We start from the raw sequence: 19,078 nt of genomic DNA on the forward strand, positions 1-19,078 counted from the left end.
CAGTCAATTAGCCCAATAAGAGCATCAAGTTCCATGTAGAAGCATAATCCCAAAGAAGTGTGGAAGCAGTCATAAGTGTGGGATCAGCAAATTTAGGGCTTTTCTTTCATGAGTGATCAAGGACAAAGCTTTTGATGCAGATTACATTAATACACTGCCATCCCTTCTACCTGGGAAGAAAAGATCGTGTGTGCATGGCCACACTGCGAATGTAACTGAATTCCTAGTAGCTATTGACAATTCTTCTTCCTCTTCTTCTTCTTCTTCTTCTTCTTCTTCTTCTTCTTCTTCTTCTTCTATTGCAGCTCACAGTTCTATTTCAGAAGAGCTAGTGGCTACACTAACTGACGTAGTGTTTTTAAAAATATGTATCTGTGGCATAAGTGTCAGCAACCGAAGGAAACATCTTTGCCACCATCTTTGCATCTACAAAATAGCATCCAGTAGATTTTCTCTGGAGGCAAAAGGTGGAATTGGATTCTTTAAATCCAGAGCCACAGGAAGATCCTTGTCTCTTGAGATGAGGTTGATGTTTACTGTACCCCTGTGCTGATGGATCTGTTTCAACCACTACGCCAGCTAAAGCAGATAGTGAACTGTGCTATACAGTTCACCTACAACAAGCCTTAGTTTGAAGTAATCAAAGAAAGGCTGCTACAATAATTGCTTTTGCTAAGATGGAGAAAGGAAGAAATACGACAATTTCATCCTTTTACCCCCGGTAGAATAAATGTTTCAGAGGCACACAGTGGAACTCCTGAACACTTCCCCATTAGAATGCCTTTTTAAAAATCATCTCCTGTCCTCCTGCACATGATCATCATATTTATATCCCATTGCTAAACTTTTGCTCCCAGAACAGCTCACAACAGTATGAAACAAATAATCAGGTCCGTGCATCTGAACAGGTCATCAGCCAAACACTACCAATAAGATGAAATAAGGAGAGCTCCTTCCATCAGCTCAGCACCTCCTAAACTGTTTCCATTCCACTTGGTCATTTTAAGAGCTACTATTTAACTTTAAGAACTGGTGCCTGAGTGTGCTTTTTTGCTCTTTCCTCCTTGTCGTGACTGTGTGTGTCTGTATATGTGTGTGATGCCTTTTAGAATGTAAGCATGCAGGCAGAGACTGCCTTGTTTTAATTGCTTGTGTATAAGCCCCCTTGGGAGGTGATTTAGCTGAAGACTGGGGTACAAATGCTCTATCTTAATTAATTACTATTTTGCCATGTGTTGTGTTAAAGGTCTGCTGAATGTATCCTGCAGAGTAGTTTCTTTCCCTGGAATGTGAATCATCACAGGATGCATGCGATAGGCGGTTGTATCACAAACAAAGTACCTGATCAATTCTTTACATTCCATACAAGAACTAGCAAGACAAGCTATATAAAATCTTTGGCGGGGGGGGGGAGCCTTTAAGGAACATTAGTTGACCATTTAGTCATAGAATACTTAGATAACCATGCCTGGTACTGAGACATCTTGGACACAGTGCTACAATTAATGAATTGGGTATCTATACTAACTGCAAATGTAGACCAGTAAGTGGCTCTTTTTAGAGCAAAGGGGAAAACATTTGCCTGTCACCGCTCAATATCTTTATTTTAGAAAATGATCTTTATTGTGTTCTCCCCCCCCCCCTTCAGCTGACTCTCTAACAGAGATAGGCAACTTTTTAAATACAAACTATCAGCAGATGCCATTGACTAAAAACATCACTGATGTAATATGTGCATCAGAGAAGACCGGTAGTCTTACATCTTACCCAATTTTTCTGCTGGTGATACTGATGTTCTAAGAACATGGCTTTATCACTTGAAGCCTTCACAGGAAACATAAGAAAAAGACCAGTAGGACCAGTCAATTTATGATCTTCCTTGTCACTGAACAGCATTTGCTACAAATCAGAGGTAGATTCGATGACTTTGGAGATAAAGCATTTGAAAAATGAGCAGCTCCTTTTTTGCAAATCTATCACAGCACAGTTCATAATCAGAACTTTGTATAAGTCTTTTAAGCATTATTTATTTCTTCCAGTATTCTATCCTTAACAAACCCCAGTCCATTTAAGATTGCTTTTTCCTTGAAGACCAAGGTTACAAGGAAGCTCAAATGTGGATTGAACTGGAACAGGTTTTTACAACACTACACTATGTTAATTGGCCTCCCAAAACAGAGTCATCAATATTTTTTATTTTATTTTATTTTTGCAAATGGCCACTGCTGATAATGCAATTAGAACCATCTGTACTTTTTTGCATTTTATTTCACTTCGTTTCTTTTGTGATCTCAGTGTTTATGTTTCTCCTTCTCCCAACCATGCAAACCTCATAAGACAGGATAACACTTCCTGAATCTGATGAAATCAACTGACGTCGGTGAAAGCTTATGCCATAATAAATGTGTTCAACTTTAAGGGAGGGGAGGAGAGGATGGGGAAGTTTGGTTGCACTCATGGAAGTTGTTCGGAGCAGGCAATTGTTTGATTGTTAGATACAAACCCCTGTTATATTTGCTGCAACCAACTAACATGACTATCTTTCTGGAAAAAGCACTACCCAAGTTTCTTCCTATAGCGTTTTCCTAAGATGTCAGAATAATGCTGAAATGCAACTGGCCAGTGTAGGGTCTAGTGCTTGGAACAATGCAGTAGAATCAGAATTCTAAAACATTGCAAGACGCAGTAAAAAAAATGTAAAGAAGATCTCCAGCTTTCAGAAATTCTATGGTAGAATCCCATATGCTACTATCTTTATGTGATGATACAAAAACCTATGATGCCAGTAAATGTGTCAGAAAATCATTATCCAAGCGATCATAGTGTCATATATATATTTTTAAGTGGCCAACACAGACAGAACCAAAAATAGCTTGTGCTATGGATACAGCAGTATTTTTGTAGTTCCAACAGTGACGTTTTAAAGGTAGGCCCTTCAGCATTTTACTGCCAATATAATATTCTAGATGTTCTATCAATGCAGGCACACTTCTGACAAATTTGCTGAAGTCTCAAAAGAACGGGGCGGGGGGAACGTTCAGAGTTTTAAGCACACTCAATGCTAAACAAGAAAATCAACTTGACAAAAGACATTTTAAAACATAATTAAAAGAATAATTATGCAATCCCTACCAACTCCCTTTTTTCTAGTATGAAAGGGAAATGCTCTTACTTTACCAGGGTGAGTGTAATAGTCTATGAATTATAAGATCAAAGAGGCAAACTGTATGTTTTCTAAAGTAAGAATTCCTTCTCCAAGTTTTACACTTACCACAGCTAAAAGAGCTGTGTGAAGGGATCAGTACTAAGCCCAAAGGAAAGGCTGTGCATGGCAAGAAAGAGAGCAACTCCCTCATGCCTTTCGCAGGTCACTACGAAGGACCATGTTAGCAGATCCACTCCAGACCCTTAACAGGCAGCTCTGCTGCTACCAGTAATTAGCTTGGACAGCTCTGGCTCCAAGAGTAGCAGCAAGGCTACACCATAATGAGCTCAGCTGGGATTAGCAGGACAGGGCAGGGAACCAAGAGAGCTGAGGCATTCTGCATTGCGTATGTATCAAGGAGATCAAAAAGGATGGCTGGCTAGGTTATCCCCTCACCACCTCATTCCAAAAATGAAGCACGGCAGTGTGTAAAATACAGGCTAATGAAGAGCGACACCTCCAACAGATGAGAGCCACATTAATTAACACAATCCCTAGATCATGTAATACAGTTTCTGTTAGTGCTAGCAAACTTGTTGTCACTGATTTAAAAGGAGGGGTGGGAGGAGGATGGTGCTTTCCTCTCTCTTTCTAGGAGACGAAGATGATTTAATTTTGGTATTTGAAAGGAATTCCTTCGTGTAGCCTTCAAACCCCAACGAGAAGAAGATTTAGCAAACTAGCAGCACGTTTCTCAATGTATATGTATTTTAAAAAGAAAGAAAGAAACTCACTTTTCAATCAATAGCTTTTTGTGTTCCTTTTTGAAATACGCCAGCTCGTTCCACACAGCATCAGAATCTTCTTGACACAGCTGCCGGGGATGAGAACGCTCTGTTCCATTTTTACCGCTTCCAGGCCTGTATTTAAACAAACAATGACAACAACAAAATCTATAAAATAAACGATTTTAAATGTCCGTGAAAAGTATAATGTCCCAACACTTCACATGTAATGGTGTTACTGAAACATAGCCCCAAAATTTTCACGTCAAGAAACTGACATTCCCGTTAACTAATTTCAGAAGGATAAACTGCTGATGTGGCACTAGAGTTCAGAAATGGTGTGTGTCAAACTGCAACGTTCGCCTTCGTTTGCACAGTCAGCAGGGAGAAAGTGAAAGGTAGAGATGTCAGACACGGTCTCAGAGAAAGGTGAGGAGCCACCAATTCTCCCAGCACCCAGTGTCAACTGATCCTTAAGTAGCACAAACACTTCTGAAGGAAGTAGCTAAGCATATATCAACACACAAAGACAAGAAGGAGGAAGCTCTTCTTCATGATCTTGGCAGTTCCTTTTCAGACAATCAGAACTTCACAAACCATGGTGTTTTCATACACAGCCCTCATATGGAGACGCTGGTTCCCGCAAATGGTGCTTCGACATTAGTGGTGCCATTTACAAGCCCACTGTCAGGCCCCTGTACTCCCAAAACCACCATAGCGATGCAGTCTACAACTTCCTGCACAAAGATCCATGACATCACAGGCATACATGAAACCTCTTTTCTTAACTCATTGTGCTCCACAATCCAATTGACTGATAGTCAAAGCACAGAATTGTGGTAAACTCAGATCAGGGCTCTGCTTAGCCAAGAGACACACTGGGTGGCCTTTGATATGTCCACGCCTTTCAGACAAACCTACCCCTGCCCCAGGGTTGTTACTAACATAAAATTATGTAAATCCACATAGTGCCAGTTTTCTGTTTGGAGAGAGTAAATCAATTGCATTTGAACAGAATGTTGCTGTTGTACAAGACACTGCAACTAAGCTCGGGATTCTACTGTCTGTCTTTGGAAGGAATTTGGAGATGTGATTCATAAGCATGCCACAACAGAAACATTACATGAAAGGCTTTGTGGCAAGAACTGACATATGACATTGTCCACTTTCCTCCCAAGAGAATGCTGCTTATGGCCTTACTACATGTTCAATTTACGTTCCCATTCTGCTGTGTTTGGAGAGGTTTGAGCATGATCCCACACAGTGTGGACAGAAAAAGACAAATAATCAACAGACAAGAGGAGAAAACCCCTCTAATTTATGCCTTGCATAAACAACCTTGCTGACTATGGTGAGTCATAAGTGCAAAACCAAATTGAAATAACAAAGTGGTATGGGAAACATTTCATAGGCAGTAGTGTGCAAAAACTGTAATAGAAGAAAGGACATAAATAGAGGTCATATTAACAGTGATAGGAAGAGAACCAAGCAACTGAATCAAATTATAAGCCAATTCAGATGTATTTGCACATGTTCCTGAAAAATATCTATGTCATCTATATTATTCATATATTTATACATTAATATTTGAATTTTGAATACCATCTGTTAAGGTATTATTGATTTATTATTAGTTTTATGAGATTATTATTCCTATTATTATACCTATTTCTAACCATTATAAATTGTAAATTAAAATCATTTAATTTTTAGAAAAATAAAAAGCCTTCTAAAAATAATAAATTTATAGACCAAATGTTCTCCATTAAAATTATATATGAACAATGCATAGGTTTTAAAAGTGCATGCAATGCCCTATATTTTCATTTACACCAGAAGGACAGTTTACTGTGTGCGATAATGCCAAGCAGAATGACTTCTGAGAATGAGTTCTAGGGTAGTACAATGCTTTACTCACATGCTGCCCTTTGATGTCCCTGTAAAAGCCACATGGCAAATTCAAGGAACATGAGATTCCTTTGTTCCAGCAACTCTGACTGGATTTCTTGTGTCTCAGGTAAGGTATGGATGTGACGGTTTGTAATCTTCCCTTTTGCATCTGGTCTGATTATGTCTTAGAATCACTTCTCTCAAAGTGACCTTGCAAGTTAACAAAACATCTTTTATATTTTAAATAGAAATATTCAGCTTGATCCAATGTTCTGTGGGTGCTCTGCTGCATACAAGGAGCTCCTTGCAAGAATTTCCCATTCAAAACAATGCTGAGCTTCAGGTACATAAAGGGGATGGGAAGCACGGAGCTGCCCCAAACACTGACATGAGTGTGGAAAGTGCCTCACACCTCCCCTGAACAAAGGCCAGTGTGTACGGAACGATTCTTGGCATCCTTTGGATTCACCTTCTGTGCAACCAGAGCCATTCCTGATTACTAATTTACTTCAGAATAATTGCGTACAGTCACCATTCCGTAGGAAAGTGTGTTGGCTGCAATGGCCTCACATTTTCAAATCGCAGCATTTTCTTATCAGAAAATGTTATTTCTAGCAGTCAATACTACTTTGTGGAATGTGTTTGTGCATCTGCTTTGGACACCTAAAGGATTGTGATAAATGACACAACTCTTTCCCTTGCCAGAAGCTTATATTTGATTTTGATTTTTTTTAAAGACTGGAAAAACCCTCTTTAAAAAGCTATACCTCCCCTTATACACGAGGAATCAAGAAACCCTTTAAATATTCAAGAAATGCAACCACTTAAAAGTCTCTCCCCCTCTCTCCACAATAATGAGGAGACCTGTGGCTCAGTGGCATGGCACATGTTTAGCATTCGAAAGGTTCCAGGTTCAGTCCAGATCTCTGGACGGGTCTGGGAAGGATCTATCTGAAATGGGAAAGTCAGAGCTGTCCGTTGAAGCCAGCACTGAGCTACAAGGGCCAATGGTTGGCTTTGGTATACGACCACTTCCTATATCCCTATATCATGTTATTTCAAAAACAATTTCTTTTCACAGTTTAGCCATCCAAAGCCTTTCCAGTAATGTACTGCTCAGAGCATATGCCTCCCGATTTAAGATAATATAATTACTATTCCCTGCAGCATGTGGGAAACCAGGCATGATAATAATATGTATTATTATTATTTATTTAATTTGTATACCACCCTATACCGGTAGATCCAAGGGTATCCTGATATCAGATCAGGGCTAGCATAACTGTGGTCCTAAAATAAATATTTGAGGGGTATTTTAATTGTCCAGAAAGTTCCTTGCTCAGTGATACTACAAACCCTGTGCACAGATGACAAGTTTATAACATTAAATTTATTCATTATCCCAGTGGAAGAAGTATATTCAACCAACATATCAAAACTCCTCCTACTGAAGACTGGGGCTTTTCCAGGGAGAGGAACATCCATGCTGATTTGCTGTGTTCATTGAACACCATCCCTATGTGGTTGTGATTCTGGGCTAAATAGTTCAACAAAAACTGCTTTTATTTAATTTGGTAAATGAACCCAAGTGTCTCAGAGTGCTCCACATCTTAAAACAGAAAATAAAAGATCGTTGTGTGTGGTTTTTTGTACCAGTTCAACATACCTAGAGCCCCCATTTGGTTAGGGCAGGGGGAGGGAAATAATGGAAGCAGAAAAGGTGGTCATTTCATTTCTTTTAATAAACCCAGGCACACAACAGCTATCTATGGGGAATAGAAAAACCAGCAAAGTCCCCTGAAGAAATCAATACATGGCCTTGATTCAGAGTTATTCCTAAAAACCAATTCAAAGAAGTAGCAGAATCTCAATTACCGGTAGTTTTACTGTTATTTTCACTACCATTGCTTAATCCGGGTTTATGAATTGATCACCTTCTTCCCTATATTTTTCAAATATAGGGAATCATTTATAAGCATAAATGATTAATTAGCAACACATTCTGGTGTTGAATTAACAATGCAATCTGTGCAAATTAATTGTGGAGCTACCACGAGAACCCCCTCTACTGACCATAACACTCAAGAGGGTCTGTAAGGAAGGAGGCTGACTTTCAGATATTTGGGGCCCAAGTCATTTATGGCAAATATCTACTAACATGAGCACCTTGAATTGGGCCCAGAAACGAACCGGCAATCAGTGCAGCTGTTTTAAAACGGGGGTTATTCAAATTAGAGATGGAACCCCAACCAGTTATCTGGCTGCTGTGTTTTGGAACTGTTGTCTTCAATGGTAGCCCTATGTTCAGCATGCTGCAATAATTAATCTGGAAGTTACCAGAGCATTGGCTATATAATATCTGTCCAAAGGGGCGATAGCTGGAAATGGGCACTCCTGGTCACCAAGCTATGGACCTGCTTAAGTTGCCCATATTTTAAAATCTATGCTGTTCTTGCCCATTGCTCATAGAAGTTATACCATGTGATCTAACAGTAAAAGTGGAGTATAACTGCATATATTAATAAATGTTTCAGGTGTTTATAATGATTATTGCATACTATGCAGAATTAATTTGGAGTGTACAATGAAATCTACATGTAAACAAACAATTAAAACAATGGGTGATATTCTACACTGAGTAAAGTTGGTTGAATATCCTCCACTGTAAACTCATTAATTAAGAAGGATTTTAGGAGAGGTGAAACAAACCATTTGACAACTTAGAGAAAGTTGTGATACTGTGTTAAGTTCATTGCAGCAAAAACAAAGGGGTGGTTTGGCATTACTCGTCTGAGTCTTTGCTCATGCCCTCTCCCCAAGCACATGCACAGCCTTCTTCCTCCTTTCTTCACGGATAGAGAAAAAAAGCTATATAATAACAATGGAAGTAAATGCCTACAAGACACAGGTACAAGGAAAGGACAGTGACCAGTCACAACAGAAGTAATTGGTGGCTCTGTTCATTCGTGAAACTTATAATGGGATCTAAACTTAAATGGCATTCCAGTTTATGCCACTTGTTTATACAGTAACATTTACTCATATGAGCCTGTCCAATAAAGACCAACAGTATCAGGAAATTATCTTTTCCCTGTTTTAATCTACTTCTTTTCTAGAACACCTAAGCAGCAAAAGTTACACTCAGATTTAATACATATAATGGTTTTTAATGAGCTGTGTAACTTACTTGCTATAGCTTTCCTCCCATTGTTTTAATTGCTTTTTTACTGCTCTGTAGTTGGTCTGTAACATCTGCAGCCTCTTTTTGCGCTTTTCATGGGTTTGCCTCAGCTCATCGTTTTCTTGGATCTGCATAATACCAAGGTGACGTGATAAGATACAACTGAGTAAAATGCAAGCTCTTAAAATGCCAGTCTGCCACAGCTAAGTTTTTTATTATTATTTACGATCAACTGACAACACAATGTTCATATACGGTGACAGAAACACCCATGGCATTTAGAGTTGGAAAAAGGTTGAGAAATGGGCAACCAAACGATCAAAGGGATGGAGAGACTCTCCTACAAAGAAAGGTTGCAATGTCTGGGACTTTCAGTTTAGAGAAAAGGCGAGTAAGAGGTGAGATGACAGAAGTTTATACAATTATAAACTTGGCATGACATGGAGAAAACGGATAAGTTTTTTCCCCTCTCTCAAAATACCAGAACTCATGGAAATCCAGTGAAGCTGGACGTAGGAAGATTTAGAACACATAAAAGAAAGTACTTATTTACAAAGTGCATAGTTTTGTTTCTTTTGTTTTTGAAAACAATTGGGAATACAGAGCCTTAGAAATGGATTTATTTCACAAACGTTCTTACGAATATTCCAAATGGTTGTGACCAAACACAATCGTTTAATTACTACAGAAAGTGGTTGACAAGAAGCAACACATTACCACCTCACTGTATCCTCGAAGTGCCTGTGGCCTCTTTGAGATAAAGAGCTTTTATGGGACATCAGAAAAACTCAAGTTGTCCTATGCAGAGTACAGTATTCCTGGGACTAACAAGTCATGTTCCTTCCTATTAGTAACACAGCCAATACAGATCAACTGTGCGTTGCAAAAAAGAATTGATTCTTAGTACTTGACTCCATGGTTTTTTGTCTATGAGAGTAACCAAAACCTGAAGCTGTGCTGATAAACAGTGCATAGTTTAATTATGGAACCCACACAGGAAGTAATTGTGGCCACCAACTTGGATGGCTTTAAAAGATTAGACAAATGCATGGAGAGAGAGGTCTATCAAAGACTACTAGCCTCAGTGACTAGGCTCTGTCCTCCACAGTTGGAGGCAGCAAAGCTTCTGAATACCAGTTGCTAGAAACCAAAAGCCTGCTTGATGGTCTCCCACGAGCATCTGGTTGGCCACTGTGAGAACAGGATGCTGGAATAGATGGACCATTGGCCTGATCCAGGAGGCTCTTCTTATGGCCATTTCAGACATGGGGATATAACTCTCTGGGGTGGACAGATAGATTTGCAGGGATCCAGCCCCACAATCCTTAATTCAAATTCTATTTAAGTAGCTGCTTGAACATTTTATTTCAATTTTTTTGTTGCACAGGACTGACTGTGAAAATGGTAAAACTTTAAGCCCATGGAAAACACATCTTGCTTATTTCAATTTCCAGTATGCATTGCTATGTATGCTCGGTTTTATAAAATGACATTGTGATTTTTGTTTGCCTCTGTCTATGCCAACTGAAAGCTAATTCTTATAATAATAATAATAATTTTCACCTTTAGCTGCAGTGTCTTTTCTAAGTTTTCAATCTTTCTTTCAGCTATTTTAAGCCTTCTTAATTCCTCCGACTCTTTCAAAAAGCTCTTTGGGGACAGAGACCTTGAACGTTTCACAGGTGGTTCCTCGAGAATAAAACAAGGACATGGTTGAACTGGTTGGAACACCGGATTATGAAAGACATGCAAAATTAAAGAACAAGTAATTTTGAATACTAATAATGAATTATAAAGAAAAAAAATCCTGCATGGAATACCAGAGAAATAACAAGCAGAATTACCACAGCGCTACCACTAAAGGTTTCTCTGTGACTCGTTAATGAGAATATTCATTTACATTTACATTGTTTCTTTCAGAATAATGATGTCCCATTAGGGAAGACTAAAGGGTTATAGACTCAGAAATGCAAGAAACCTCATTACAAAGGAGGGGATAGAGGCTGATCTAATTGCTCTATAAGGGTCCAAGGTTACACTTGATAGGACAACCAGAAACAAGAGGGAAAGGATTTTTTCCCCTTTGAAATAGTTTAACACACTGTGAAGTTGAAGGAACAATATGCTTGAGGAATATAAATACAACAGACAGTAGATCTTATACCATAATGACCATATGGTCATTAACTATAATATGCCTAACTAGAGACAAGAGTGTGTGTTTATATTATGTGCAGCTTTCTACGGCAATCTGGAGAAAGGATGTGTGAAAATAGCACTTAAACTGGGCAACCTTCTTGCTCGCACCATGTCATATGCCTTTATGTAAAAGGCATGAAAGATTCAGATCAACTTCACTGAATTCCTAGATAATTTTGCTTAAAAGGCTGGGCAGTATCTTAATACCATTATGGTGCACTTAATAGTTTAGCAACCTAAGATATATAATGCTCCTTTAGCTTCTCCAATTCTTTTATTTTGTAAAACAAGGAGCAATTGCAGCGCCTTCAAAATTCATCAGTTTTTTAATGACACAAAAGAAAAGAAATGGGGTTCTGCTGTTCTTTGTTTTTGCGCAAAACGGATAAGGACTCAGACTGTAGTGGAACACCTCTTTGCAAAACATATTTAAATATATGCTTCCCATCAACTATAAGGATAATCTGAGGAAGGAGGAGGTATGGTACTTGGCTGCATAATCCTGTTTCCTGCTGGGAGCAGGATTGTGCAGCCAATGCAGACTTAAACTCTGTTTTCTCACCCATCAGCTGACATTCCCTTGACATTAGCTGAAGAGCAGATGGACGTGGTTTGGGGGAAATGGCCTCATGGGCCAAACTGGAATCCCTGATGGCCAGGATTTGTGCAATTGCAGCCTTATTATTTTTTTGAGCCACTGTGAAGGCAAGTGGCTTGTGGACATGAGTACTGCCTGGCCACAACCCTAGTATTGTCTCCAACACTCCAGGGGTGCTTGCATGAGAACGGTTGAGTGTGAACTGGCCCACAGACCAAAACAATATAAGTTATATTGATTTCTCTATCTGCCTGTACTGAAGGCTTGGGATGGCAGAGGCACTTGTCTTGCTGTCCCTAACCTAATCTTCTATGACCACTGTTCACGTTTTCTCAGCATCCCTGGTCCCTCGGAAGGGGGCACTCATGACACCTGGTGAACACGGCTGAACTCTAATGCCTCATCTCCATCTTCCACACATGTTTACATCTTCCTTGTCACTTCCAGGAACATAATTGCAGTCTAAGGTTGATGCCCTCTTGCCAAGTGTTCAAGGTGGATGTTGCAGAACTGTACCACCAACTCATCACCCTTTCTCTGACTCCAGTGAGTCAATCCACACTTCAGTAGGAATTACGTAGAATTGTACTTAAGGTAACAGATGACATCAGGCTGACTATTCTGGCAGAGTATGTTTCTTGCCGCTAATGCATTGCTACGCTATATAAATCTTTAAGAACACTTTTATGCTTGTAGCATTGTAAAGGCTATTATAATAAGATCCGTAAAGCGCCATGTACATTGATGGTGCCGAACAGATTATAAAACACATTTTGCTGTAGATCATCCGTAAGTGAAGAGGAACTGGTTGCACAGGCCAAAGAGCACAGGAATGGAGAGAATTCTGAAGAACATTTATGAAGTCTTCAATACAACAGAAAGGTTGACGCAACAAAATGTCGGTGCAAGCCCCGATGAGGTGCAAATGTTCCATGCTAGAGGCTTTCCTGGAGCAGGTCAGAAGTGGGGAAAAGGTTGCTAATAGAACTACTGTATAGTTTATAAGGGTCACTAGAGTGGCATAACTAAGTAGATTCTGTTATACCACAGCTAGTGGGCCACTTCAAACATTACTACAGTGTGGGACAAAGAATGGCCCCCAAATTTGTTGCCCCATTTGCGGGTTTTTTCAGGCAGCAGCAGCAGCAGCAATAGCAGAGGTCCTCTTGTCAGGTGCCTCTTGTGGCAGATGCTATCTCCAGTGGCAGCGTCAAAAAAAGATTTCCACGGGGTGGGGGGGTGGGCACAGAAAAGGCAATGTATATTTCTGGGTGAGGAAGTTGTGTTTCACATGTTAAGATCTCTGAACCAAAAGTATCAGTATATGTTAATGGCAGGAGTCTAGTAACAGAAGGTGGCAAGTGGGGGGGAACTCCTTCTTTGGGGGGCACTTTCCTCCTGCCCCCCCCCTGGTGCTACCTATTTCCTACCCAGAATGCCTCAGATACAGTGTTGTCCCTGAGCATCCTAAGCGGAAATGGCAGCTTCCCCCAGATCCTGGGCATTCTGGGGGGATAGGGCAGTCATTGCAAAAAAAGGTGAGTCTTAGTGCAGGGGAACATTTTCCTCCAAAATTGTTTCAGAATTACTCCGTGTCCACAACATTTGTGGGAGGGGGTGACAAGAGGACATCCATTGCAGCTGTATGTTCTACCTTTAAAAATAAAAAATACCGTTGAAATGGTGCCTGATTCACTTCGCCCAGTTTTAAAACTGAACCTCCTTCTACAGTATTTCAGACATAGAACCACCTTAACTATGTCTAATGGTTCCAAATTAGAAAAATTTGGGATAGTGGAAGGCACCACTTCTTTCACGGGGGCCAGAATGATGAAGGAGTCCCTGTTTGACCACATATTTGTATCTTTACAAATTTCCTAGTTTCAAAATACCACAGGGTGTTGTTGTATTGGCCATCAACTTCTATGGCATTAATAGGGGAATAAAAAAATTCATGGTGGGTAAGGCTATCAGTAATTAGTAGTCCCGATGGCTGTATGCTATGTCCAGTGTCACCAGCACCACAGAAGGGCTCTTGAGCTTGTATCCCGCTTGTGGTCTTCCCATAGGCATGTGGTTGGTTACTCTGGAAAACATGATGCTCGACAAGATAGGCCTGGTCTAATCTACCAGGGCTCTTCTTGCAAGCTTCCAGGTATAATTCAAGATACAGTGGTACCTCAGGTTAAGTACTTAATTTGTTCCGGAGGTCCATACTTAACCTGAAACTGTACTTAACCTAAAGCACCACTTTAGCCAATGGGGCTTCCCGCTCCTGCCGCGCCACCGGAGCACGATTTCTGTTCTCATCCTGAAGCAAAGTTCTTAACCTGAGGTACTATTTCTGGGTTAGTGGAGTCTGTAACCTGAAGTGTATGTAACCCGAGGTACCACTGTAGTTGCTCTGTTCTGACCTATAGACTCCTATAATCATTGAAGCCCTGTATCTGAAAAATATCTTCCTTCCTCATGATTGTGATTAATATGACTACACAAAACTACTTTATTAACAATACTATCCATACAAGAAGAGTGAAGACTAGTGTTCTGTGGAGCTGCTTCACAATTAAGAATAATCAGAACCAATGAAAAGACATATTTTGGCTGGTATCTGGAAATTAGTGGTATACAGGTATAGGTGGGATTCTTTTCATGTAATATATTTTGTTTTTTGTTTTTAAATGACATGATGTAACAAGCCCTGAACATCTAAGAGCAGAGAGAAATACAAATTCTAATAGGTAAAATAAATGGAAAATAACTGAGTTCAGATTCAATAATTAATTCTAAAGATAAAACAACACCAGTTGTACAGAACTCCTAACTCAGCATTTATATTAATTGCAAACTTTTAAATCTCAAACTCAATTTCTTAAGTTCATCTGTTTGAAAAGAATGGGCATCCTCACAAACAGTATCAAGTAATAAATATTCATCTTAAGAATCCTACAAAGAATTGAACCTTTAAATAATTTCATTAAATTAACAATCCTTTATTCAGTGTTTAATAAGGTAAAACTTCCTACTCCCAACAGTTATTTTAACAAGTCTTTGGCAGATAATAAAAACACTCTTCGATCAAGCTTCCAGAATTATAAGTAGCATCGACAGTTATTAAAACTGGTATTATCCGAGTCCCAGAGCAAAATGTCAAGCTTTGCCAACCTCATTTTGACACAAATACACAAGGCAATAAAGCTTTCCTACCTTGTATTTCTTCCCAGCCTTAACACTGATGCAATCCAAGAAATCTCTGCTGCAAAGGCTATGATCTGCTAGTGTATGATTTGCTCTTTTCAATTTTTCTTTCAAAAGCTTTATTTCAGATTTTTGTGATAGTATGAGATATTCTAGCTCACTTAAAGAATACTGCTGGAATTCCTAGAAAACAGAAGGGCAAGTGCTTTGGAATATTTGGGGATAAAAGCAAAACATGAATACTGCTACCAACATACTATGCTTCACATATTAAATCAAAAAGTTGCACACCAAAAGACCACCTTTTATAGCCGGGGCTGGGGTGGAATAAAAGAAAATATTCAAGTGCAATTGGACATAGGGCTAAGTTCACTAAAACATTTTTTTTTATTGTACCTGTTATGATATGAACTGGGCTCATAATGATTTGGATGTTTCCCACAGGCATTTAATTTATTTAATTCAATTCCATAGCCCTGTTCATCCCAAGCGAACAGGACAGATAACAATATGCTAATTATAAAACACTGAATAATTTTTTTTAAATCCCACCTTGATCTATACTAACACTTTCACCTATCCTATCTTTGGCATCAAAAGTCCGTAAAAGAAACACTTTACTGCTTCTGGAAGGCACGGGGAAGTGTCCAAGGAAAAGGAGGTCCAAAGTTACAGTGCAACTACTGGGAATACATCTCTTAGTGCCTTTTCTGTCCTGGCTTAATACATAGATGACACAGTTGATAGGAGCTCTTAAAGGCTTCAAAAGAACATGAAAAGCAAAATGGCATTAGAACACTGGTGTAATGCACTTATAATGCACCTCTCACCATGGCCCAAAAGATGGGCATAGCAGTTTTTATCAGCTGAAGTTTCAAACCATCATCAAAACACAGGAATCTATGTTGTTTTGATGTCTAAACTTGTAGATATACCATGGGAGCCCTGGGATTATTTGCCATGAAATGTGTAGCGCAATTCTAACATGTTTGCTAGAAAAAGTTCTAAACCTTCTCCATGTAGCCCATTATTACAATTCTAACCCTAGAGAATACAATCAGTTACAACGTGACAAAAAGTGAAACACAAAACTGCCTATCTTCCCAAACCAGAAGGTGACAATAGTGGATGCCTCAACAAATGGCTTTGATTTTCAAACCCTTAGCAACTATCAAGCGACTCAAACTCCCCAGCCCACCTCAAGGGTTAGAAGTGAGTCTTGGGCTTGCAGAAGTAACCACCAACTCCCTCACCAGGCAAATAAAAAAAAAGGTTGCACAAAGAGACTCTACTCTACTCTACTCTACTCTACTCTACTTAATATCTACTGAATATGGATTTGGGCAGCACCAAGGCAGAAGAAGTAGCATCTGAGAGTGTGGTGCTGATAATGCCAAGGTTGCAGGTTCAATCCCTGTATAGAAACAACTGCATATCCCTGCACTGCAGGAGGAATAGATGATCCTCAGGGTCCCTTCCAACTCTACAGTTCTCTGATTCCATGAATGGAGCCCCTGTCTGACTACCATGTATTGAAAATGGGTGAATAAATTGTTCCTACTAGTTGGAAGCTTGGCAATGCATTTACTTCCACTGTAGCGTATGAAAAATCATTATGTGAGCCTCAATTTAGTTCTGCTTAACTTGGGGTTGTTTTTCTAAACTCATTCTTTGTCGTTGGTTTCTCTGACCTGGTTCACTTTTATCTGCTCTCTATCTGTGGCAGATTTTAATCTGGATATTATTGGCTGCATCCATAAACCATTCTTGTGCGTACAGAATTGTGCTGCGGCACACAGGTATGGACTATACAAATGTCAAATGTTTCCATGTACTGCAGAATTTGCCCTTCAACTTTTTCTTTATTAGCATGCTATGTCCAAACCACTTGGTTAGCAGCTACTGGATGAGACATTGCAAGGTTTAAGATTTATTTAACTTAGGTTTGGATTACTTGCTCAAATTCCTAGGCAGCAAAAGTGGATATTTACTTCATTAGAACTTTCTTGTAAATCAACAAATGCTACCACTATGCTAATATATAAAAGAAAAATGAAGTTACTAGCCTGCAAAAGACTGGCCCAAGACATTTTGGCACTCGAGTTGAAACAAGAAATGGGTTCATTCGCCTGCCATGAACTCCATGCACCTGACTATACCGAATTACTATACTGTATCAACCAGGCAAGTTGTGAAACACAACACAAGTTTGTGTTAAAATCCTCCATCTAATTTGTACTTGCATGTGCAGTTTTTTCCAGTATGTGGTCCGTGGAGGTGCAGCAGGTAACAGGCTCCTCTCCCTGAGCCACCATCTTGCTAATTCCCTCCTTCCTCTGAAGTTCCTGTGTGGCTCTAGCATGTTGAGAGCCCCGCCTCAGTGTGATCCCTTCACTGGATCAAAAGTAATCTGAAGATAGTAGTCTTTCCATCCATGGAAGGCAATCTGGATCCACTCCAATGTGTAGCCAACAGGAATACACATCCATATGTCAAAAGTGTGTTTCTTTTCTCACAGGGCAATAATGCCAACTTGTCCTAATAGCTCAAAGTAGAATACTAAATAAAAAATAATAATTCCCAAAATAGGACAATTCTCCTACTTGCTCATTTTATAACATGAAAATCTGCCTCAAAAAGAAAGCCCATATGATCACACTGCATTTTGTAAGACTAGATGGACTAATGTGGGTGATTTGCCAGAATTGGTTGAATATACTCTTGACTTTCAAAGTTGGCACCTGCCTGGCATGGGTAAGATGCATACTTTCACTAATCTATAAGGACTCTTAATTGGATCTATGAATCTGAATGCATGAGGGAAAGCAGAGGCATGTGAACCAATGGTAGCTTGTATGTGAATCAACCTAATAAGGAAATGACATTAACAAGAAATATGCATATAGTTATGTGTGCAGCTCACATGGCAAGTTTGCATTGAACATATAGAGAAGATGCATTGTATCTAACTGTGCTAAGATAAAAGGAAACATCTCACTAATTGTTTTTCTTAGTTAACACTGCAGTAACTTAGTTTTTATACAAGTGCAGCTAGCAAGTTCGAAGGAAAATCAATTTTTATAAACATCGTAACAATATTTACTACACTATATAGTGAGGAATAGCATCAAAATTTGTAATTACTAGGCATAGCATACAAGCTGTTCAAAATATAAGGCCCAGCTATAATGTAAGTTGAGTACCATTCTCCCTTCCTCCCCCAAAAATTCTTCTCCATCTCAGAATGATAAATCAGATTTGGTGATTAGGTGATCTGAAAAGCTGGAATGTGTAGAAATTATTTACTCTTAACTTCTTTTGGGTCTTGCAAGCCCTTAATGTGGTTATTAGGAGGGGAGAGAACATGTCAATTTTGTTTTCTCTTGGTTTGTCATTTTCCAGTCTTAAGTTCAGGTCTCCACATGCAAATTTTTGAAACACATACGCACATCCACATCAGGATTCGAATGTGATATTCTGCTAATATACAAACCTGTATGTATCATTTTCCCCAATATACACATTTTTGCAGAGCAATTTCCCCAAATATTTTATGCATACTTTACCCCAGTATATGCATTTCTGTACACATTATTACTAGGTTGGATAATTGTGTTGTGAAATTCAGGGGGAAATGCAAATGTCAAAGGATGGCTAGCTTCAGTCTACTTGTAGTTCCAGAAGATACAACTAGGTATGTTCACCTTTAAATGAACTCTGAATTTAGGGGAGGCTGAATTTTCAAGGTGCACTCTTGGTAAACAAGGCAACAAGGATGGGGATCACACTACAATTCCTAGAAGGCAATACAGAATTTTCAGAGAAATGGGGCACTCATCAGGGAAGCCACAGCAACACAACTTTATAGACCATGAGAACATTCCATAACACAACAGAGCTCAGCCTTATTGAGCCTAAAGACATCAGGATGTGATGAGCTTAGCCAATTTTCATCTACATCTTGGAATCTTCCATGTCCATGATGAAGAATGCTCAATGCAGACAGAAAGCAGGGGCGGGGGACGACTCACAGAGCTCTAACTTCATAATGAATTCTGTATGATTGTTGCATATGGCCATAA

General features: G+C 39.3%; 1 protein-coding gene across 3 annotated transcripts in view; it reads right to left on the reverse strand.

Annotated features, from left to right (window-relative positions):
• CNTLN (centlein) overlaps positions 1 to 19,078 on the reverse strand; it is a 171,497-nt gene that overhangs the window by 87,066 nt on the left and 65,353 nt on the right. For 2 of the 3 annotated variants that reach the window (XR_014542968.1, XM_083592878.1), the window contains exons 9-12: positions 15,006 to 15,179; positions 10,565 to 10,690; positions 9,008 to 9,129; positions 3,940 to 4,065 (exon numbers count right to left, since the gene is read on the reverse strand). Coding sequence is in view for 2 of the 3 variants with exons in the window: in XM_083592878.1 (XP_083449004.1) it covers positions 3,940 to 4,065; positions 9,008 to 9,129; positions 10,565 to 10,690; positions 15,006 to 15,179 (548 nt within the window). In the remaining variant the exon portion in view is untranslated. The remainder of the gene's footprint in view (positions 1 to 3,939; positions 4,066 to 9,007; positions 9,130 to 10,564; positions 10,691 to 15,005; positions 15,180 to 19,078) is intronic. The other variant, XM_083592879.1, reaches the window with a different exon arrangement.

Source organism: Podarcis filfolensis (assembly GCF_964270895.1).
Source record: "Podarcis filfolensis genome assembly, chromosome: 17".
Classification (NCBI taxonomy): Eukaryota; Metazoa; Chordata; class Lepidosauria; order Squamata; family Lacertidae; genus Podarcis; species Podarcis filfolensis.